This window comes from Macrobrachium rosenbergii, chromosome 49 (genome assembly GCF_040412425.1).
Source record: "Macrobrachium rosenbergii isolate ZJJX-2024 chromosome 49, ASM4041242v1, whole genome shotgun sequence".
Taxonomy (NCBI): Eukaryota; Metazoa; Arthropoda; class Malacostraca; order Decapoda; family Palaemonidae; genus Macrobrachium; species Macrobrachium rosenbergii.
This window is the reverse complement of record NC_089789.1, coordinates 42,678,606-42,703,605: the sequence shown is the minus strand read 5'-3', so window position 1 is coordinate 42,703,605 and position 25,000 is coordinate 42,678,606. Positions and strand designations below refer to the sequence as shown.

Sequence of the window (25,000 nt, the reverse complement as noted above, 5' to 3'; positions counted from 1 at the left end):
CCCTTCAATCATCAAACTTACCAAATTGCAGCCCTCTAGCCTCAGTAGTTTTTATTTTATTCAAGGTTAAAGTTAGCTATAATCTTTCTCCTGGCAAAACAGGGCCGTGGCTGAAAGTTTCATGGACCGCGGCTCATACAGCATTATACCGAGACCACCGGAATATAGATCTATTTCCGGCGGCCTTGACTATATACGCCGTAGCGGCTATACAGAAAACTCGATTGCGCCGGAGAAGCTTCGGCGTATTTTAAACTTGTTTTATATCAGTTTCGCCAATTTCCTAGGCGTTGCTCTTTCTTTTTATCGGTTTACATTGTCATTACATTTTCAATGCTCGACCTCTATTTTGTGTTTCAGGAATCTGTGACTTCAGGAATCTGTGACTTCAAGAATCTGTGACTTCAGGAATCTGTGACTGAAGAAATCTTAAGTCCTGATAAAATGACCGCGTATCTCTTCATGTACACTACAGTATATATGTGTATGCATGTATGTATGTATGCATGTATGCGTGCATGTATGTATGTATGTTCATATATACTACAGTATATATATATGCATGTATGTATGTATACATGTATGCATGTATGTATGTTCATATATACTATAGTGTATGTGTATGTAAGTATACATGTATGCATGTATGTATGTATGTTCCTATGTACTACAGTATGTGTGTATGTCTGTATGTATGTATGTATGCATGTATGTATGTATGTATGTATGTATGTAAGTATGTCAGCATACCTCTTCATCCAATACCTCGCATCTGTAAAGGCCACCCAAGGCCAGGCCTTTAGACTCCGATCCAAGGCAAACCACCTACGGTTGCCTATAAATGGCAATCGGCGACCCCTCGGCAAACACGGCATCGCCGGCTCTGCACTCCGTAACGGTCGATCGTATATCTGGTGATTACTTAATTATGCTAATTAACGACCGTACGCGCGTCGCGGCAATCAGGTGACGTGCGCCGGGAGTGTTTCGTGTACGTGGCGTGTTAATGGTTTTTTTTTAATTTATTTTTTATTCCGAGGGAAAGATGGCACTTAGAATAATTTGCTTTTCCAGTTTTCTGTAAAAGAAAACTATTGTGCCGGCTTTGTCTGTCCGTCCGCGCTTTATTTTGTCCGCACTTTTTTCTGTCTGCACTTTTTTCAGTCCGCACTTTTTCTGTCCGCCCTCAGATCTTGAAAACTACTGAGGCTACAGGGCTGCAAATTGGTACGTTGATCACCCACCCTCCAATCATCAAGCATACCAAATTGCAGCCCTCTAGCCTCAGTAGTTCTAATTTTATTTAAGGTTAAAGTTAGCCATAATCGTGTTTCTAATAACGATATAGGATAGGCCACCACTGGACCGTAGTTAAAGTTTCATGGGCCGCGGTTCATGATACAGAGAACACCGAAAGATATATATATTTTCGGTTGCCTTGATTATAAGCTGTAGCGGATGTACAGAAAACTCGATTGCGCCGAAGAAACTTCAGTAGTCCGTTTTTCGCAATTACGAATTTTTATTTTTTCCATTAATGGAATTTTGTATTCGGTATTTTTTTTTTGCATTTAGGGAATTTCAGTAGTTAGGGTTTGTTGATTAAGTTTATAGTATTTTGTGTTTTTCGCATTTAGGGATTTTCATTTTCAGAAGTTTTGCCATTAGGGATTTTTATTTCCAGAAGTTTTGCCTATAGGGATTTTCATATTCGGTATTTTTTACTTTCGGAATTTTCATACTCGGTGATTTTGCCTTTAGGGATTTTCATACTCAATGTTTTTACATTTATGGATTTTCATATTTGGTGTTTTAGCATTTAGGGATTTTCATAATCAGTGTTTTAGCATTTAGGGATTTTTTTATTCAAGTGTTTTTTTTTGTATTTAGGGATTTCCATATTCAGAGTTTAAGCTTTTAGGGATTTTTGCATTTAGTTTTTAATTTTCAGGGCTTTTTGTATTTAGTGTTTTTGCATTAAGGGATTTTCATATTCAGTGTTTTTGCATTTAGCGATTTTAGTGTCCCGTGTTCCCAGTATTTAGGGTCTCGTATTCAGGGACTTTAGTATTTAAGGGATGTCTGTATTTAAGGATCTTATTTAAGGGTTTCTATATTCATGGTTTCCATATTTAAGGGTTTCCTTATTTAAGGGTTGTCATTATTTAAGGGTTTGCAAATTTAAGGGTTTCTGTATTTCAGGGTTTCCATTTTAAGGGTTTCTCTATTTAAGGGTTTCACTGTTTAAGGGTTTTAGTATTTGAGGGTTTCTATATTTAAGGATTTCCATATTTAAGGGTTTTTATATTAAAGGGCTCCCGTATCTAAGGGTTTTATTATTCAAGAAATATCACTGTTTTTCTATTAATTCTACTCCCTCTCTCTCTTTCTCTCTCTCTCTCTCTTATGAAAATGTTTAATCGTTTTAACAACTATTCTAGATTTTCCTTTCTCTCTCCTCTGCTGGACACATTGTAACTAGATCATTCTTAATCTAACCTTTTCTATCTCTGTCTTTATAACGCTCTCTCTCTCTCTGTGGGACACCAAATTATTCTTAATCTAACTGTTTCTATCTCTGCCTACTTATAACGCCGTCTCTCTCTCTCTCTCTCTCTCTCTCTCTCTCTCTCTCTCTCTCTCTCTCTCTCTCTCTCTATTCTGTGGGACACCCGATTATTCTTAACCTAACTGTTTCTATCTCTGTCTACTGATAACGCCATCTCTCTCTCTATCTCTCTCTCTCTCTCTCTCTCTCTCTCTCTCTCTCTCTCTCTCGAATTTAATGACATCGCACCAAAGGGGTCGAATCAAACTTTGGGACTCCCTGTACTCGCGTTGATTATAAAACGTCCATCACCAACCCCTTTACCAGCGTTGTCGGAAAATAGCACCGGGAAAAAAGACGAAAAAAGGAAAAAAAACGGAAAAAATGGAAAAATAAATGACCCTAACATCAAGCGATTCCGTACAAATTAAAATGGTGACAAAGCAAAATGAAGCAGCCCGTGCGTAGCGAGGGGGTTGGGTTTTGGGTGGGGGTGGCGGGTGGTTGGGGAGAGGGGGTGGTGGTAGTAGATCCCAGGGGGGGAGGGTGTCCGATGCCAAAATTCGCCGATCAGTTGGGGTACCTGGGTGAGGCTTCTCCGCTTTTCCGGTTTTTCTGAACAATTTAATCAGCCTTTTACGCAAGACGTGACATTATTATTTGTTGATTTGTGTAAATTTGTGTCGTTGCAATTTTGGTACGTCTCCAATAAATTATTATTATTTTTTTTTTTGCCTGGCTCTGTGCGTTTCGGTTAGGTAAACTCATTCGTCTTGGTCTCTGCTCAGTAAGACGTGTAACTTTCGTTTTTTTTTTTTTTTGTAATCCCATTTTTTAATGCACCTTGGAAGTTTGCATCAGGGATTAGAAGTCAATTGCATGCGACAATAGATCAAATACAAAACTTGCGATCTAGCAACAAGCATTAGAGGTCAAATACGAGCGGAAATATCCTTGGTGGAACAAAGAACAATTGAGATCCACTGGATATTCAGCAATATCCAGGTGACGAAAAATTCCATTTTCAAATGTCGCAACCTTCTGTTTTTATTCTTAAATCTCTTATAAATTATTATTATTATTATTATTATTATTATTATTATTATTATTATTATTATTATTATTATTATTATTATTATTATTATTGTTATAAAATTCCATTTTCAACTGTGGCAATCTTCTGTCTATATTCTTAAATCTCTTATAAATTATTATTATTATCATTATTATTATTATTATTATTATTATTATTATTATTATTATTATTATTATTATTATTATTATTATTATTCAGAAGATAAACGCCTATTCATATGGAATAAGCCTGCAAGGGCTTTGATCTGAAATTCAAGCTTCCAAAGAAAAAATGGTGTTCATTTGAAAGAAGTTACAGAAGATAATAGGAAATACAGAAAGAAGAGATCAACTATTAGAAAAAAAATAATGAATAAACAAATAAAAACAGATAAATTATCAAAATACGAGGTGAATATTTTTAGGGTTACAATGCATTGAACTTTTGAGGTTCTAATTGATCAACATCCTCTATGCCTTACGTTGCGTATTTCTTTCTTTCCGTGTCATTATCTTTATTCTAAATTCTCTTATACACTTTTTATGTTTATCTCTGTATTTCTTTTTCCCGCTCTAGGGTGCTTGCAATACTGGGGCCCTTGCTTGAAATTTGCGCGATAATGATAACATTAATAATCACTTTATTCCGCTGTGCTTTCCATTTCCGACTGTGGTATTCAGTCTTCCTCGATGCGATCCGCATGACCTGACAATGTTAGCCTTTGATCTGATGGAATATCCAAGTTGTTCATTAATTACTGTGGAACGACTCAAGGCGCCATTATTCATTAATTGCTATGGAACGACTCAAGGCGCCATTACTTAAAATGCACTCACAGAGGAAAACGCCTAGATGTAAAAAAAGAAATTGGATGGGTTTAAAAATAATAAACAGTAAATAAATAAGTCAAAAATGCGCGGAAGTTTCTTCGGCGCAATCGAGTTTTCGTACACCGTATAATCAAGGCCACCGAAAATAGATCTGTCTTTCGGTGGTCTCGGTATATTCAACTTGTTTGTGATATGTAACCAATAGGTTGCTGACTTGTGTTCAACCTGTTTGTGACATGTAACCAATAGGTCGTTGACTTGTGTTCAACCTGTTTGTGATGTGTAACCAATAGGTTGCTGACTTATGTTCAACCTGTTTGTGACATGTAACCAATAGGTCGCTGACTTGTGTTCAACCTGTTTGTGATGTGTAACCAATGGGTCGCTGACTTGTGTTCAACCTGTTTGTGATGTGTAACCAATAGGTTGCTGACTTGTGTTCAACCTGTTTGTGATGTGTAAACTCAATAGGTCGCTGACTTGTGTTCAACCTGTTTGTGATGTGAACCACTAGGTCGCTGACTTGTGTTCAACCTGTTTGTGATAAAACCAATGGGTCGCTGGACTTGTGTTCAACCTGTTTGTGATGTGTAACTAACAGGTTGCTGACTTATGTTCAACCTGTTTTGACATGTAACTGGCCAGGTCGCTGACTTGTGTTCAACCTGTTTGTGATGTGTAACCAATGGGTCGCTGACTTGTGTTCAACCTGTTTGTGACATGTAACCAATAGGTTGCTGACTTATGTTCAACCTGTTTGTGACATGTAACCAATAGGTCGCTGACTTGTGTTCAACCTGTTTGTGATTTGTAACCAATGGGTTGCTGACTTGTGTTCAACCTGTTTGTGACATGTAACCAATAGGTCGCTGACTTGTGTTCAACCTGTTTGTGATATGTATCCAATAGGTCACAGACTGTCTTCAACCTGTTTGTGACATGTAACCAATAAGTCGCTGACTTGTGTTCAACCTGTTTGTGATATGGAACCAGCAGGTCGCTGACTTATGTTTAACCTGTTTGTGATATGTATGCAACAGGTCGCTGACTTGTGTTCAACTTGTTTGTGACATGTATGCAACAAGTTGCCGCCATGTTGAAGACATGTTTGTGACATGTATGCAACAAGTTGCCGACCTATTGAAGACACGTTTAAATGCAGATTCCCGGAGCGAAGTCAGAAGCATGCAAGACCTCGAAGAAACATTATATATAAAGAAAAAGGCGACAAAAATGTTACTCACCGTCGCAGGAGTAGATGCCATAGTGTTTGCCCGATGACCTGTCGCCGCACACCTTACACGGAATGTCCAAGAGGCGATCTCCTGTAGGGACAGAAGGAGTGTCATCATTATCACCTTCATCGTCATCATCATTTTCATCATATTATTTTGCATTATTTTATCATTGTATTTTCATCCAAGTCGGCTCTTTTTATTGTCTACCTTACTTATAATTATACTTTACTTTTTCCTTTCGCTTTTTATTATTGCCATCATCATCATTATCTTTCCACTTACTTATTTTCTTACTATGCATATTACAGTCATTATTAACATTGTCATCATTCCATTAATATAAATATACTTCTCGCCATATTCTTCTTTGTTATCGTCAAATCATCATTATCATAAACTTCATTTGTCATTTTTCTTCGCATCTTTCCTTTCTACACCGTTATCAGCATCATTTTCATTACCAGCATTATTCCCCTTCATTATCAGCCCATCCTCCACCCCATTTATCAATCTCTTCATCATCATCACCATCATTATTATAGACCTTTTTCCATTCTCACCAATGTTATTGTTATTAAATTTACTAACATTATTATTATTATTATTATTATTATTATTATTATTATTATTATTATTATTATTATTATTATTATTATTATTAACATAGACCTTTCTCAATTCATGTTTCAACATTTTTACCAAGGTCATGTATTAAATTGTACTAACATTATTATTATTATTATTATTATTATTATTATTATTATTATTATTATTATTATTATTATTATGATGCACGAAAACTTCTTCCTCACTCGAAGTGAGTTGTGATTTTAAAACTCACTTAAGCCACAGTTGAATGCTGCGACGCAAGAAAGAGAGATCACCATCAGTCAGTATGTCTACAAAACCTAGTTATCAATATCACCATTCACAACCTCTTTTCCTCATCAGGGTCACTAGCTGGCCTTATGCCAGCACGGGTCCTTGCCCTGAGGCATTGCCCCGTAGACGTGGTATAGTTGTTCAAAGGGTTAAGAGAGCTGATGTGGATCCCTGAACTCTGTACAACCAACAGAGGCCGAGTTGCAGGATAACGTTCGGTGCTATTGTGGCTTGCTATCTAGGCGTCACGTACGAGGTGCTAGTACTAAGTATGGCGGAAGCTCGATGAGAAGCCGTGTTTAGTACTAGCCCTCGGGCTAGTACTAATGATATCGTTTATTAATATAATTTGTCGACCATAAAATATAGAAATGGGTGCCTATAATACTCACATTTCTATATTTGTGGTCGACAAATTATATTGATGAACGATATCTTTAATCCAGAGGGGCTAGTACTAAACACGGCGACCCATTGAGCTTCCGCCATACTTAGTACTAGCACCTCGGAAGTGACGAGTAGATAACAAGCCAAAGTACCACCTAACGTTCTCCGTTGGATCGAAGGACATTTTAACATTGTAGGTAAGATTGAGGGCATCGCCTCTCCACACATACGGGAACTCGGTTAATATAAAATAACTCGTCGTATGTCACCGCCAGAAGACGGAAATCCATCAATCGATCAGTCAGTCCAACCATTCACGTAACTGGTTAATGAGTGGACAGTCTTATCCCTGTACTTAGCCTTAAAAATTGTAGTCCCATGAGGTAAACGTGTGTGTGTGTGTGTGTGTGTATATATATATATATATATATATATATATATATATATACATAGAGAGAAGAGAGAGAGAGAGAGAGAGAGAGCACAGCGAAGAATTTCTGAGACAAATCAGATACATTTTGAAACTGCGTCATTGTTACCCCGCTCTTCAAACTAGCGTTCACTCGAAGTATCTATTTAAGCAATTACGTTGTTGCTCGCCCTTGTTCCAAGCCTCGTTGGTGTTCCTAATGGTTACTTGAACGTTAGCTTTTGTGTGTGGTGGTTCCGTGGGTGGGGGAACCTAGTTCCTTGCAGTGGAACGTTCCCGTGAAGCGAGTTCCGCCGTTCAAGGCCTCATGAGTTAATTGCAGTGATTATATCTGGCAAAAGTACCTTTAGTGCACCCGTTTCCCCAAAAACTTTTGGGTATGGCGGTTCCTTGGGTGAAAGAACCTGGTTCCTCGTAGTGGAAGGTTCCTGTGACGTGAATGATACCTTTGAAGGCCTGCCGATTTCATCCCAACAATTATATACGACAAAAGCACCAAGGTGGAAACATTTATACTTAGCCATATGTCAGCAGTGGTAAGTAATCTCTGATGAAGTCTCTGAAGATACTGTTATTCAAGTCTTCGTGCGTAAATTAAACTTCTTTTTCTCGTGAACTTTTACATAGCAGCGGGTCAGTTGACCTACAGTTTATTTACTAATAAAAAAGCAAAAAATTTTTTTTTTCGCGTGCACTTATGTCCAGTAAGTGAAGACCCCGTTGGGGGGTAACGCCGTCAGTGAACCTCATTCGGTGCACTGTAGGCATTACTTAAGGTTCTTTGCGGTTTGCCTTCGGCCCCTAGCTGCAACCCCTTTCGTTCTTTTTACTGCACCTCCTTTCATATTCCCTTTCTTTCATCTTACTCTCCACCCTCTCCTAACAATTGATTCTTAGTGCAACTGCTTTGAGGTTTTCCTCCTGTTACACCTTTCAGACCTTTTACTGTCAATTTCCGTTTCAGCACTGAATGACTTCATAGGTCCCAGATCTTGGCCTTGTTCCTAAATTCTATATTCAATCCAGTTCAGTTCAGTATGCGAAGAAACCATTGCTAGGATAAAGCGTCTAGGGAAGCTTTACTTTCGTGGTAAACCAATGCATGTCAGTAAATTACGTTTTCGAGCGAATCTACTCATGGAAGAAGGTCCGTTACCCTTCGTTCCATCTCCTCTTCCTCATTCCCCTTCTCCTCTCCCTCCTCCTCCTCCTCCCCTCCCCTCCAACTTTCCCTCCTACTCCTACTCCTCCCCCTCTCCTCCTCCTACTCCTCCCCCTCTCCTCCTCCTACTCCTCCTCCTCTTCCTCCTCTTCCTCCTCCTCCTCTTCCTCCTCCTCCTCTTCCTCCTCCTCCTCCTCCTCCAACTTTCCTCCTACTCCTACTCCTCCCCCTCTCCTCCTTCTCCTCCTCCTCCTCCTCCTCCTCCCCAAGTCCTCCTCCACCTCCTCCTCCTCCTCCTCCTCCTCCTCCAATTTTCCCTCCTCCTCCTACTCCTCCCCCTGGCCCTCCTCCTCCAACTTTCCCTCCTCCTCCTACTCCTACTCCTCCTCGTCCTCCTCCTCCTCCTCCTCCTCCTCCTTCCTCTTTTATTCATGAACTTTGGCCTTTGCCTGAATTTAAAACAGCGATCAAATGATCAGTGAATCCTCATTTGCATACAATCTAAGATTTATGTCTCAAAGTCTCCTTGAAGACGAAACACCTTTCAAAAAGAAAAAAAGGAACCCCAGGGTCTGGAAGGGGGGTTTACCCTAAAAGGAGGACTTGGGGGGATGAGGGGGGGGGTTAGGTCGCTTGATTTTGGGTGTCGAACTGTCGATCGAGCTTTTCAGTGTCAGTGAACTTCGACCTGGGTTTTAAATGTGAGCGAATTAGGAGGATTTTGGACGAGTGTATCCTGGGGATGATTAGGTGATTATCAGGCTAATTCATTCTTTCATCCATTCATTCATCTATTTATTTATTCTTACATTTATTCATTCATACATTCATTCATTTTTGTTATTCATTTAGCCATTCATTCATTCGATCAGCCCAACTCTAAGTATATGCAACGCAGTGGTTCAAAAAGTCAAGTCTAAGCCAAAGCCTGCGAATATCAGTTAGATGATATTAATAATAATAATAATAATAATAAAAATAATAATAATAACAGCCTACACACACACATACACACACACACACCAAACACACACAAGGAATGACCGCATTTCATCATGACTTTCCTCCTGGTTAAATAAGAGAGAAAAAAAAAACTCTCGTCTCTTCCGAGATCTATCTTTGATTCAAAGCTCGACGAATGCTTTAAAAAACTAAAAAAAAAAAAAAAGCATGACGTACAAATTACATTTAAAAAATGAATACGTGACTTACATCTAGCTCAAAAAAAAAAAAAAAAAAAAAAAAAAAACTTTTTGATTTTTAAATCTCTTTATCAGCGAGAGATGGCTCAGCCAATCAGGAAGATCGAGGTCCGTCCGTTTGTGCCATTCTTATATGGAGTCCGATCATTTTTTTTTTTCCTTGCGCGCACGCCCTCTCGCGTATCCCCGTGCGGGAATCCTTTTTCAGTGGGTTCCAATGCGCCTCTGATTAGGATCATCAAAGGGCTTCGAGAGACATGATCAAGCGATCGAATCGGATTCTGTTTTAGAGAGGGACCGCTGGCAAATCAGGTATAAAAAAAAAAGAAAAAAGATGAACGCTTGTTAGATAAACAGATGGGTCTCTCTCTCTCTCTCTCTCTCTCTCTCTCTCTCTCTCTCTCTCTCTCTCTCTCTCTTCTACAGATGGCTTCTTGTTTTCTGTATTGAAAAAAATATTATCTTTCGTTGTAGGATTACAATTCGAGTGAGAAAGTTGCTCGCTCGTTTTGGCGTGAATATCTAGAGCTGGCTTCTTGCGTACGTATTGAGGCAAGATTATTTCCTTGTTTCAGTAATAAAATTCCAGTGAAAAATGTTGTTTTCAGGAGGCCCATCTCTGCTAAAGCAGGCTTCTTGTGTCTGTGTATAGACAAATTATCTCCTTGTTTCAGTAATAAGATTCGACTGGAACTGGAACGTAAAATTTGGGCCGAGGACCAAGCTCTGGGCCCAACCTACGAGGTCATTCAGCGCTGAAAATAATGTGAAGCAATTGTTAGGAGGATGGAAAGTAAAATGGAAGAGAGAGAGAGAATATGAACGGAGGTATACTAAAAGGAACGAAAGGGGTTGAAGCCAGGGGCCGAAGGGATGCTGCAGAGAACCTTCAGTGTCTACAGTGCACCGCATGAGGTGCACTGACAGCGCTACTCCTCTACGGAGTAAAATTCGAGAGAAAGTTGTGGCTTTCAGTTGGGTCCTTTGCTTCTACAGCTGGATTCTTGTGTTTCTGTTTATAAAAAAAAAAAATTATCTCCTTGTTTCAGTAATAAAGTTCGAGTGAAAAAGTTACTCTCGTTGCGGTATGAATATTAATAAAAATAAAAACTGTTTTGCTCATGATTTTGTATAAGATTGAAGTCCTCAAAAAAAAAGTAAAAAATGCGAATCGAGTTTTCCGTACAGCGCATAATCAAGTCCTTGGTGTAATGCTGTATGAGCCGTGGCCCTTGAAACTTTAAATACGGCCAGACGCACGATCATGATTAACTTTAAACAAATGAAAAAACTACTAAGGCTAGAGGGCTGCAATTTGGTAATTTTGATGATTGGAGGGTGGATGATCAACATATCAATTTGCACACCTCTAGCCTCAGTAGTTTTTAAGATCTGAGGGCGGACAGAAAAAGTGCGGACAGAAAAAAGTGCGGACAGAAAAAGTGTGGACAGAATAAAGTGAGGACGGACAGACAAAGCCGGCACAATAGTTTTCTTTTACAGAAAACTAAAAAAACCGACCTCCTTGTTTCAGTAATAAAACTCGGGTGAAAAAAGTTATTTTCTTGTTATAGTATAAAGACCTAACAAAAATAAATTATTTTGCTTGATTTTACATTAGACTGAAGACTTCAATTTAAAAAAAAATTGCCTCTTTGTTCCAGTGATAAAATCCGAATGAAAAAGTTATTTTACTTGATTCTGTATAAGACTGTCCTCTGTTTTTTTTCCCTCACGAAAATGGAAATTTATATCTTGTCTCAGTATTGGATTGTAAAAGCTAGTTATTTTCTTGCCTCGGTATAAAAACGATGACCCACGGTGAAAATAACTGATCTGAATCAGGAAATCAAAAAGTGTCAAAGTTATTTTGTCGTTTCGCTTTGAAAGTCGAGCGGAAAAGGTCATCTTTCTTGATATAAAAGTGAAGGTGACTTTTTCATTTTATTTCTGCGTGGAATAAAAAAAAAAAAAAAACTGCCCAAATAGCAACGTCAAGTGATAACTTTTTCAGTTGTTAATTTTTAGTTGTTTTGCTGGTTGTTTCTCGTTATGACGTGATTCACGTCAATAGAGAAAATAACTCTTGAGAGAGAGAGAGAGAGAGAGAGAGAGAGAGAGAGAGAGAGAGAGAGAGAGATTGTTTTTTGTTTTGACGTGATTCACGTCAATAGGAAAAATAACTCTTCTGAGAGAGAGAGAGAGAGAGAGATTGTTTTTTTGTTTTGACGTGATTCACGTCAATAGAGAAAATAACTCTTCCGAGAGAGAGAGAGAGAGAGAGAGAGAGAGAGAGAGAGAGAGAGAGAGAGAGAGAGAGAGAGAGAGAGAGTCTAAAAAAACGCAATCTTTGGCATCTTCAGATGTCACTCACGAGCATTATGGCAACTAGGGTATCTCGCTACTAAACCACACGAGCACGCGCACGCGCAACGCAAGTTTCGTCACGATACTAAAAATTCCTAAAGCAACCTCTTTCGTTCTTTTTACTGTACCTCCTTTCATATTCTCTTTCTTCCGTCTCACCTTCCACCTTCTCCTAAAAATTGATTCAGAAGAGTTCTCTCTCTCTCTCTCTCTCTCTCTCTCTCTCTCTCTCTCTCTCTCTCTCTCTCTCTCAGAAGAATTATTTTCTCTATTGTCGTGAATCATGGCAAAACAAGACCGAGAAACAGGTTTTCCTCATGTTACGCCTTTTAAACTTTTACTGTCAATTTCCGTCTCTGCGCTGAATGACCTCACTGGTCGCAGTGCTTGGCCTTTGACCTAAAATCTATATTCAATTCGAAACGAGCTCATGTGGAAACGCTCTGAGATAACACCCTCAGTCTCCCGGAGTTCCGGCAGGGATAAACCCTGCATTTTTTAGAATGATCTCTGTAGCAGCAAGCGGGACGGGATAAGGTTTTGCGACTGACGCAGAAATCCTTTCGAGATATCTGTTGCAGTCAATGAAACCATCCCAGCTAAAGTCTTCATTCACAGTAAAAAAAAAAAATATGAAACACCTCCCAGTCTAAATATTGTATTATGATTTACTTTTACATTTTTTTGAGTATTTATTTATTGTATTGTTAGTTTAGCTTTGCCTTTCCGATGAGTGATTTCTTCTTTCCGTATTTCCCGTTAACTTCTGTCGTATGTTTGATTAAAAAGATCACCGTATTCTTGGGAAGCTTGAATTTCAAGCCAATGGCCCCTTTGGTGGGCTTGGGGTTCATTTCCTGAATAATAATAATAATAATAATAATAATAATAATAATAATAATAATAATAATAATAATAATAATAATAATAATAATAATGAAAATTAAAAGCCTCAGTAGTGTTTAAAATATTTATGAACAGAGTTGAAAAAACGATAAGGAGAGACCCTGTAGGGTCGCCATGTTTCAATAATAATAATAATAATAATAATAATAATGAGATTTAAAAGCCACAGTAACGTTTAAAATATTTATGAACAGAGTTCAAAAAACGATAAGGAGAGACTTTCTCGATATCATAGCCTCGTTACAAGGTCGCCACGTTTCAATAATAATAATAATAATAATAATAATAATAATAATAATAATAATAATAATAATAATAATAATAATAATAATAATAATGAAAACATGAAGGACGCAGCGATCGAGAGATTTATCGAAGCCAGCCGACAAAAGATCACAAGGGTCAACGAGGTTGTCCCAGCGATTAAAAAAAAAAAAAAAAAAACAAAAGAAGGAATCTCGTCCGATTCTGCGAAACGCAAAACCCGAACATCATGAGACCTTTAAGACATCTGGAGACCCAACCGCCAAAGTTCACCGGGGTTGACGCCTTATGCCAAGTTGTTTCCTACACTCGGTGAACCCTCCCTCCGATCGGGCAGCAGCATTTCGACATCCTTCCGCGAGTCCTTTGACAACATCCTAATGTAGATAACTCGCATCCTTTGAGGCTCGGAGGCCGGGGGGCGGGGGTGGGGGGGGGAGAGGAAGATTGACAAAGATTATCGTTCCGCGGCTGAACTGTTGATGTCTTCGCCAGCTCGACTTTCCTGACACACGCAATTTCAGTATGAGCTCGGGAATACGTCCAGGTTCTGGCCTCAGGAAGGAAAGGGACGGAGGTCAAAGAAGATGAGAGTGACGAGCGCGCGCGCATACACACGCGCATATATATATATATATATATATATATATATATATATATATATATATATATATATATATATATATATATATATATATATATATATATATATATATATATATATACAGGGATAGAGAGAGAGAGAGAGAGAGAGAAAGAGAGAGTAAAAGGCCACGAGCAGAGTGAAACAACTGAGTGCAAGATCTTTCGCCTTCACTCTACGGCGTTCTCAAGTTTCCTCAACAATGTCTGGGAGTTAAAGAGGAAAATCTTTCACTCAGCTGTTTAACTCTCTTCGCGTTCACCTACTCTGTTTACGTTTTGTATATATGACGTTTTAATCCCATGATATAAGTCCCTGATCATTTACGAAATTTAACAAGCCCGTTCATTAGATCTAGTCGTATTACATAAAAGTATAATGCCACTTGAAATGTACTTAGTTTTTCATCTGTTAATCCGATATTTGTATTAGTTACGTCAGTTAGGTTACAGATAATTGCTTCATTACCTTCGTTTGACTTTGGTTACCATCAATGCCAAATTAGTGTTTGTGCCCAAGTATGAGGTAACTAAAGTAACGTACCATACACTAGCGGATCCGGAAAAATTTCATGGGGGCGGCACCAATTTTCATATTATACATACAAACACACACACACAAACACACACACACACACACACACACATATATATATATATATATATATATATATATATATATATATATATATATATATATAGCTGTATATTATTTCTATAATAGATTTTTTTCATTTTTCCCATTTTTATATCTCTCATTTTTTTACTATTATTATCTAAATCTTCAATGTTATTATTTTGTCATTATTTTTCACGGGGGCACATGCCCAGGGGCGGACCCCGCCCCGGATCCGCTAGTCCATTTTTGAATCCTTATGGTAATAGCTTTCGGTTTATCTGTCCTGGGTTGAAACTAATAATAATAATAATAATAATAATAATAATAATAATAATAATAATAATAATAATAACTGATCGAATTTTCTCTCCCGACGCAGCTTCAATGTCTGGACTGAGAAACGGGAGATGCCACATTCTACATTCCGCATTCCGCATTCCGCATTCTACATTCCGCATTCTGCATTCCATTCACCTTCGGATGTTCAAAAGCGTTGGTCAAGAATCATATTCAAAACCAAAACTGAATGAGAAGGTAAGCGCTTATCGTTTCGCCATTGGTTTTTTTATTTATTTTAACTTTAATTCAGTATTCTACCAAGATATAATTTTTACCAAATTATTTCATGGATTTAGATCCATACTGGAATGTCTGTTCTATCCAGAATATGTTCTTTTTCCTCCGGATTGTTAGGCTTATCCATTAACTGGGTTTAGCTCCTTAGTAAGTTGTCTAACCTGGTTTGGCTCCTTAGTAATATTGATATTCTATACAAATTTACCCTTTGCTCCATAATATCACTTTAATCCTATCCATACTTGGATATAGCTTCATAGCAACTTATCCATCTTACCCAAATCCTAACTAATCTCCATAGCATCGTGTCCATCTTGCACTTATCAAAATTAATCTCCACTTCAACATACTAATCCCATACATTTCAAATTTATAGTCTTTATTATCCATATTTACATTTTTAACTCCACAGCAACCTGCCAATATCTTCCATTCAGCAACATGGCAACATATTTATCCTAATATATAATCTGTTCAACAATGGCGTGACTGCGTTGTCCATATGTGGACTTAGCCTTATCTATCTCTGATATATCTTAACAGCATCGTTTATGTTCTATCTATTTTGGTTTGAATTGAGTTCTTTGAGTTGAGGTTTTTCATACCCTGTCACCATGACTTTGAAATCAAATATCTTCAAGAGTTCATGGTAGCCCGCAGTTAAATTCAGTTATAACCAAAAGGTATATAGCTTCGTGAATATAGATTCAGTTATGCACGTCAGGAATGGTACAATAAATTTCAATTCAATATACGAGGCACGATTGCGGTGAGGCATTTTACTATAATCACATGTGTGTTCAGCTATATAGAAAATGGCATGGTACCATGAAACAAAATTCAAATAAGGATAGTATAGACATGGTACCATGAGTGTTAACTATACATTGACAGGAGCAGTATATATTACCATTGAGCTGTGTATGGATAATCAGGACACGGTACCATAAGAAAATAATGGGAATTAAGACATCATGATTTTTCATAGTTCCTCGTTGGACGAGTCGGTAAATTTCTCGGATAGCACTCTGCTAGGCCTGAGTTCGAGTCTCCGACCGGCCAATGAAGAATTAGAGGAATTTATTTCTGGTGATAGAAATTCATTTCTCGGGAAATGTGGTCCGGATTCCACAATAAGCCGTAGGTCCCGTTGCTAGGTAACCAATTGGTTCTTAGCCACGTAAAATAAATATATGCTGCTCATATATAAATGAGGAAAGTGGATCGCCATTTCTCATGGAGCTAATGCTCAGATTCGGAATGAGTGAGTGCAATTTTATCAAGACGTTATACGTGGACACGCCATGTACTCTCAACCATGTTCAAATTCAGAAACATAATATCATGGCAACCATGCGTTGTCCTTCATTAAATTAAGGTCATGGTATCATGACCCTCCTATCTATATTTGAGTCTGATTCTGTAGTCTCACTATCTGTATTTGAGTCAAATTCTACTATTGTCTTTCCATCTGTGATTGAGTATAATTATGCTGTCCGTCCACTTAGGCTTGAACATGGTTCCATGGTCTCTCTATTTACCGTATATTTGTCTAACTACCATATACCATACGCTCCGAACATAATTTGCATTCACTTTCAATTTTTAGTTCCCTACCTACAAAAATATCAAATTCCATAGAGCCAATCTTCTTGCCTATATCCTAATGTAATTATTTTTTTTTATGGAATATTCCAGCTAACATTATTACAATTTAGTTCCTTGTCTATAAAAGAAATTAACTAAAAGAATTTGAAGCTGGCGGTAATTATCCACAGGTGATATCATGAGCTTAATCATGATTGGTGGGAGCTCAAGCTCGCCACTCACCATTGGTTACAATGATATCGGTAGCTGACATTTACCGTCAGTCACCCCGTAGGCGGGTAGTGCCGTCAGCGCACCTTACGGGGTGCACTGTAGGCTACACTGAAGGTCTTTTGCAGCGTCCCTTCGGCCCCTAGCTGCAACCCCTTTCATTCCTTTTACTGTACCTCCATTCATATTATCTCTCTTCCACCCTGCTATCCACCCTCTCCTAACAATTATTCCACAGTGCAGCTGTTTTGAGGTTTTCCTTCTGTTACACCTTTCAGACCTTTAACTGTTTCCTTTCCAGCGCTGATGGACTTCATCATAGGTTCCAGTGCTTGGCCCTTGGCCCAAATTCTATGTTCCATTCCATTCCTTACCCTCAGCTCAGTCAAACCACGCAGTCACTCTTTCCTCAAAACAAAATTGATATAAAGACTGTTACTTTGAAAAGACAATTTCTTCTTGGTCAGTCACGAAGATACGCCCTTATTTATTTAATTATTCATTTATTTATTTAATTATTCATTTATTTTATTCATTTATTTATATGGCTAATTAATTAATTTATTAAATTTATTTATTGATTTACTAGTTTGTTTGATTATTATTTTTCATTTATCTGTTCATTTATTTATTTATTTATCTAATTATTCATTCATTTATTTATCTATATGGTTAATTAATTCAATCATTTATTTATTAAATAACTAATTAATTTATTGATCTACTTATTTGTTTATTTTTCATTTATTTGCTTATTTTATTTATTTATTCAATTTTTTATTTATTTATTTTTTAATTATTCATTAATTTATTTATTTATATGGTTAATTAATTAATCTAGTTATTTGTTAAATAATTAATTAATTTGTTGATTCATTTACTTGTTTAATGTTTTTATTTTTCATTTATTTATTTATTTATCTATCTATTTATTTATTTATTTATTTATTTATTTATTTATATGGTTAATTAATTAATTGACTAATTTATTAAATAACTAATTAATTGATTGATTTACTTATTTGTTTGATTATTTTTCATTTATTTGTTTATTTAATTTTTTATTCACTTTTTTCTTTATTTATTTTTTTAATTATTCATTTATTTATTTATTTGGTTAATTAATTAATTAATTTATTTATTAAATAATTAATTAATTTATTGATTTACTTATTTGTTTAATTATTTATTTTCATTTATTTATTTATATTTATTCATTTATTTATTCTTATTTATTCATATATTTATTAAATAATTTATTTATTTGATTATTTATAATGTGGTTGATGAATTAATTTAATTATTCATTAAATAATTAATTAATTAATCTATTTACTTATTTGTTTGATTCTTTTTAATTTATTTATTAATTTTTATTCATTTATTTATTCTTATTTATTCATTTATTTAATTATTTATTTGTTTATTTATAATGTGGTTAATTAATTAATTTGTTTATTCATTAAATGATATATTTTTTTATTTATATACTTATTTGTTTACATGTTTTTCATTTATTTATTCATTTATATTTATTCAGTTATTTATTTATTTATTCATTCATCGTATATCATTTTTGCTTAAGAAATGTAGGATAATCAACCCAGCCTTCGGGCTGCTTTCGTAGCAAGAGCCTGTGCTGGTCAAATTCCGGAAGACGCAAGCTGTCATATTGATAAAGACTACATCAAAGCCTTATTTATGTCCGTTTGAAGTGTTGCTTTATTTTTACAATGATTTTTTTTCCTTTCATTATTTGCTGTCAGGTATATTCTGCTTGACACTTTTTTTGACACTTTTCACATTTGGGCTTATTGTTTGTTCAACTGTCCTTTTGAATAATAATAATAATAATAATAATAATAATAATAATAATAATAATAATAATAATAATAATGCGTCATTAGTTCGAATCTGGATGGTTATGATTTATTATGTTGGCTCAGGGTGTAATATATATAATAATAATAATAATAATAATAATAATAATAATAATAATAATAATAATAATAATAATAATAAAGGTAAAGGTAATTAGCGCAATATTAGTAACAGTAAAAATAGGGAAACGGTATTTTAGAGGCTGTAATTAACGCAAAACGGACAGGTGAATTTCTACTGCCTGTACTACCTGTACTTAATATTTCAGCTCAGCAGGATAAATTTCTCGGCGTATCACCCTGTTGGCTACTACTTCTCACATATAATCTGTTTCTAGCCCCTTAACTGTGAGTTTTCATGTTATGGTGTTTTTCTTTAGCGTTTGTGTTTATCTCATGTTCATATATATATAGACACACACACACACACACACACACATATATATATATATATATATATATATATATATATATATATATATATATGTGTGTGTGTGTGTGTGCATATATATATATATATATATATATATATATATATATATATATATATATATATATATATATATATATATATATATATATATTTTTTTTAAGTAACTAGTATATGAGCGAGAGAATACCTATATTATAATTAGCGAGAAATAAAATTTATTTAAAAGATATCAAACATTTATTCAGAGAGAGAGAGAGAGAGAGAGAGAGAGAGAGAGAGAGAGAGAGAGAGAGAGAGAGTGTATGTGCTAGTAACATAAAGTTATTAGTAATAATTACAACGATTCAATAAAATTAGCAAACCATCAGCTTTGAATTATTGTCACCGAAGCCATAAATTAGCGAAAGGTCTTGACCCGGCACTAGATCCTGTTAATTATTATTACTGTAAAAAAATTCTTCTACATTCTTATGAAATAAAACTGCAAAAGTATAAAATCGTCAAGAAAAGTCAATCGAGACAAAAATGAAATAAAATCGGTAACACCTCAATTTAACGGACCTCAACTTAGCAAAAAACTTAGGATTTCTTTCCCCTTTATGTAATCTTTTCAGACTTGATACATTTTGAAATATATCTCTTCAAGTGAATGCTAATTGTTAAGCGCTGGTCAGTTTGAGTTAAGAACTGAGTGAATACTACTCTCAAATGGAAGACTGTAGTATCTGCAAAAATACAGAACTGAGAAAAGTGGTAGATACTCCCTTGCCTTACTACTGGTTTTGCAGATACTGCAAATGTGACCCCGTATAATAAAGCATTGAAGAATCATTCTGAAACTACAGTAACTTGTGTATTAGTGTTTCACGAGCCCAGCGGGTGGCATATCTCAATACCGAAAATTTTGCAGATACTGCAGTTTCCCCCTGCCTTACTACTGGTTTTGCAGATACTGCAAATAGGACCCCCTAAATACTCGTGGAAAGCATTGAAGAATCATTCTGAAACTGCAGTAACTTGTGTAGTGTTAGTGTTTCACAAGCCCAGCAATTGGCATATCTCGGTTTCGAAAATTTTGCAGACACTGCACTTACCAGAGAAGCTAGGACCCCAAAGTGCTTGCTCTAAAATGGAAAACTGCAGTATCTGCAAAATTTGCGAAATTGAGATATGCCACCTACTGGGCTCGTGAAACACAAAATACACAAGTCACTGCAGTTTCAGAATGATTCTTCAATGCTTTATTTAGGGGGGTCACATTTGCAGTATCTGCAAAATCAGTAGTAAGGTAAGGGAAAATTGCAGTATCTACCATTTATCTCAGTTCTGTATTGTTGCAGATACTGCAATCTAACATTTTAGGGCAATGTTAAGCTGAGGTGTTACTTTTAGATCTCGAGAGCAAATTACGACAGTTTTTGGGAGCGGAGAAGTACGGAGCCTCTTAAAAAATAATAAACGGGAATCAAACGCTTCTACAAACCTATGCCCAGGAGATTTTTATTTAGCATTGACATCAGACGATATATACACACACACACATATATATATTTTTTTCTTCTTCTTCCTTATGAGTTTTTGTTCCTATTAGTGATTTTATAATTGTTATTTTCAGTGTAATTTAGTCAAATTATGTACCTTACTTTCCTAGTTTTTCATTTGCCCATCCTTTTTCCAAATAGTACGCATGTACTTATTTTGTTTACTAATAATCTATATATATATATATATATATATATATATATATATATATATATATATATATATATATATATATATATATATATATATATATATATACACGCATATGTGTGTGTATATTTTCATACATACATGCAGACACAGATGAAATATCCCGTCAACATTTTTTAAACAATATTCACGAACGGCCAAACTAGACGAGAATCTACCTCCCCCAACCAGACCCGGTCGAATGCTAAGTCTAAAGCCACGCCACTTCGCCACCAAGTGGAATGAGGATTATATAACGCACATTCCATTTGTACCTGACGTACAGTACGTGTCAATTCGAAGTCATAAGCCCGAAGGGTTAGGTGACCGCGATCTGCCTAATCATTTTCGGAATAGTGTAGCTTCAAGAAAATGATTTTAGATTTCGCTTGTCTTCTTATATTTATTTGTTTTATGTTTATTTTGTCTCAAGTGGTAATTCATATGGGGAGAGATTGCAGAATTTGATTTGTTTTTATTTGTTAAACAATTGTTGTTATTTTTTTTTATTTTTTCTCTTTTTTTTAGTTAGTGACAATTCTGCTTCGTGAAAATTCGCTTTGTGGATAAATAGACGTTTTTTGTTTTTTATGGTTTCATAGCTTGCGCAATAATAATAATAATAATAATAATAATAATAATAATAATAATAATAATAATAATAATAATAATAGTTCTATTCGATCTCATGGCATAGACAAATGAAGTATGCATATAAAATAATAATAATAATAATAATAATAATAATAATAATAACAATAATAATAATAATAATAATAAGTTAAAGCATGCACACCTAAGCCTATCTAATTATCATGAGTTATTATTATAACTTGTTCTCCCGTATACCTTAATTTTGTGTACTGTATTGTTTCTACATTGTATATGTCTGCATATGGATATTATTATTATTATTATTATTATTATTATTATTATTATTATTATTATTATTATTATTATTATTATTATTATTATTGTTATAAAATATTCATAGTAGCACGGGTCTTGAAATGGAGAAGCAAATCCACAGTTGTATTTGTATACAAATATATTTGAAAATAAACCTGTACAGAGAGTTTTCAGAAATCAGTCAGTTTATGAATGTATTTGTACACCATACATAACTGTGGATTTGTTTCTCTATTATTATTATTATTATTATTATTATTATTATTATTATTATTATTATTATTATTATTATTATTATATTATTATTATTATTATTGAAACAAGGCGACTCTGTACCGAGGCTAATAATAATAATAATAATAATAATAATAATAATAATAATGAAAATTAAAAAGCCAAAAGTAGTGTTAAAAATATTCATGTACAGAGTTAAAAACTCTGTACACGAATATTTTAACACTACCGTGGGTTTTAATTATTATTATTATTATTATTATTATTATTATTATTATTATTATTATTATTATTATTATTATTATTATTATCTGGGCGGCGTTTCGACCCGGTCAAACCACTCGTTGTAAAAAAAGAAAATAAATAATAATAATAATAATAATAATAATAATAATAATAATAATAATAATAATAATAATAATAATAATGTAAACGGACCCACCATCTTATCCCACCGGCGCTGGGTCACCCTCAGAGTGTTTCCAAGAGTAAACACCAATGCGTCGCCAAACCTAGTTCCCGTTACTAGCCCAGGCCGGAGGAAACCTAGACAAACGAGGGAACTACGGTGGAACTTAAACACGAAGGAGGAGGGAGAACCGCCTCTCAAAAGAAGGAAAGATAGAAGAGCCAGGTAAAATATCAAGTAGAAAGAGAACTTAGAACTGCAGCGAACGTGTGTACCGGGAATTCGCGGATTATGGAAAGTGTAAAAGAATAGAATTTTGGGATTTTACCCGCCACAAAAGGTGGTTTTTAGATCATACACACTTTCTGTTCATTTGATGGGTATATCTCTTTAGGAAATGGGCACATCCTCCCCGCCCCCGCCCCCAAAATTACTGATCAGACACTTGCAACATATCTTGTAAGAAGGGTGCGAGATGCAATGTGTTTCGACTAGACCCGAGAGCGCCAGAGAATCTTCTGCTTATGTTTATATTTTTTGTTGGCCATTAGAGGAAATATATATATGTATATGTATATGCATATATATATATATATTCTAGGCACACATATATATATTATATATATATATACATATATATATATATATATATATATATATATATATATATATATATATACATATACATACATACATATTTATAGTGCTATCAGATTCAAATGTTTAACACATACTAAATGAACCCACCATTTTAATTTATACTTCACTGTTGATTTGTTTTCCTTAGTACTCGTTATAAAGATATATAAATAGCCATCCGTACGACTACTGATAAACTCATTAATTCATAGACCGTAGTCATGACATACAAAAAATATACTTTTTGAAATGACTTCCTTCTGAGACCATCAATGATATTTTTCGTCATTGAATAATCCTTATAGCTTTTCGCATGGCGGAGTAATTATATTATATTGTATATATGTGTGTATATATATATATATATATATATATATATATATATATATATATATATATATATATATATATATATATATATATATATATATATATATATATATCCTGAATGAACAATGTATATATATATATATATATATATATATATATATATATATATATATATATATATATATATATATATATATATATATATATATATATATATATATATATATATATGAACAAACAATGAAGGACATGACATTAAAGTCACACAGAGATTTAAATCACCTTTCCCCTTCTTTTAAGATTTTTTCTTTTTTTTTCTTCGACTAAATGATATGCTAATAACGGGGTTCGTTCAATAAATCAATAGCTAACGAGTTCTCGCTATGCGTCGTTAACATTATTCCTTTCTTCTTCTTCTTCTTCTTCTTCTTCTTCTTCTTCTTCTTCTTCTTCTTCTTCTTCTTCTTCTTCTCGGTTTGTTAAGGAATTAATTCCTCTGTGAAAAAGACTTCTTGTGCGGAAGAAAGATTATTCAAATGATTAATAAGATTTGTTCGTTTAATAATCACGCTTATCAGTTATCTCTTGGGAATTATATCGAGAATAACTAATTCGTAAAATTTGATTTATTTATTTATCCTTGAGTGGTAATGATTTGATAATTAATGATAATTTGGTATCTATTTTTTTATGGTGTAAGAGGTTCCAGGTTATAAAATTGTTCATCTCTACGCACCAGTATGTATATATATATATATATATATATATATATATATATATATATATATATATATATATATATATATATATATATATATATATATACATATATATATATATATACATACATATATATATACACATGTATATATATATGTAAATATAGATATATATTTATATACATATATATATCTAAATATATATATATATATATATATATATATATATATATATATATATATATATATTATGGAGTTACAGAAATCGGCCAGCCCTTATCAATTAACATATTAAAAGGAATAAGATAACGGATATAATCTTCCTTCCATTCCTCCCTTCGTATATTTCCATAGATGATATCGGTGTTTTCCTATTTTCCCTATATTATTTCCTAATTAACATTGACGTAGGGAAAAGGGAAAAGGGGTGAAAAAAAAACCAGTGGCTTTGATCACAAGAGGGAAAACAGGTTTTAAATGATGGCTAGTAAAAAGTACAAAGGAAAATGAAACAAAACAAAACCTCGAGACGCTACTACGAATGGCGACCGTCTGTCTGTCTGTCTGTCTCTCTCTCTCTCTCTCTCTCTCTCTCTCTCTCACCTGATCTTCCCGTTCCCATCCTGGCGCTGGCGACGGAGGCGCGGCCGTTGAAAGCGCTCGAAGACAGAGCCGACGCCGTCCTCAAACTCGGGCCCGGGCACACCCTGCCGCCGATGGACCCGGCGCCGCCTCCGCTACTGCTACTGCCGGAGGCGCTGCCGCCGCTG

The 25,000-nt window shown here is 34.8% G+C and overlaps 1 protein-coding gene across 1 annotated transcript in view; it reads right to left on the bottom strand.

Moving 5' to 3' along the window:
• Positions 1-25,000, bottom strand: part of LOC136832304 (nuclear receptor subfamily 2 group E member 1-like) — a 104,970-nt gene that overhangs the window by 78,504 nt on the left and 1,466 nt on the right. The window contains exons 1-2 of the mRNA XM_067093211.1: positions 24,834-25,000; positions 5,698-5,778 (exon numbers count right to left, since the gene is read on the bottom strand). The exon at positions 24,834-25,000 is cut by the window's right edge and continues 1,466 nt beyond it. Coding sequence (XP_066949312.1) covers positions 5,698-5,778; positions 24,834-25,000 — 248 coding nt within the window. The remainder of the gene's footprint in view (positions 1-5,697; positions 5,779-24,833) is intronic.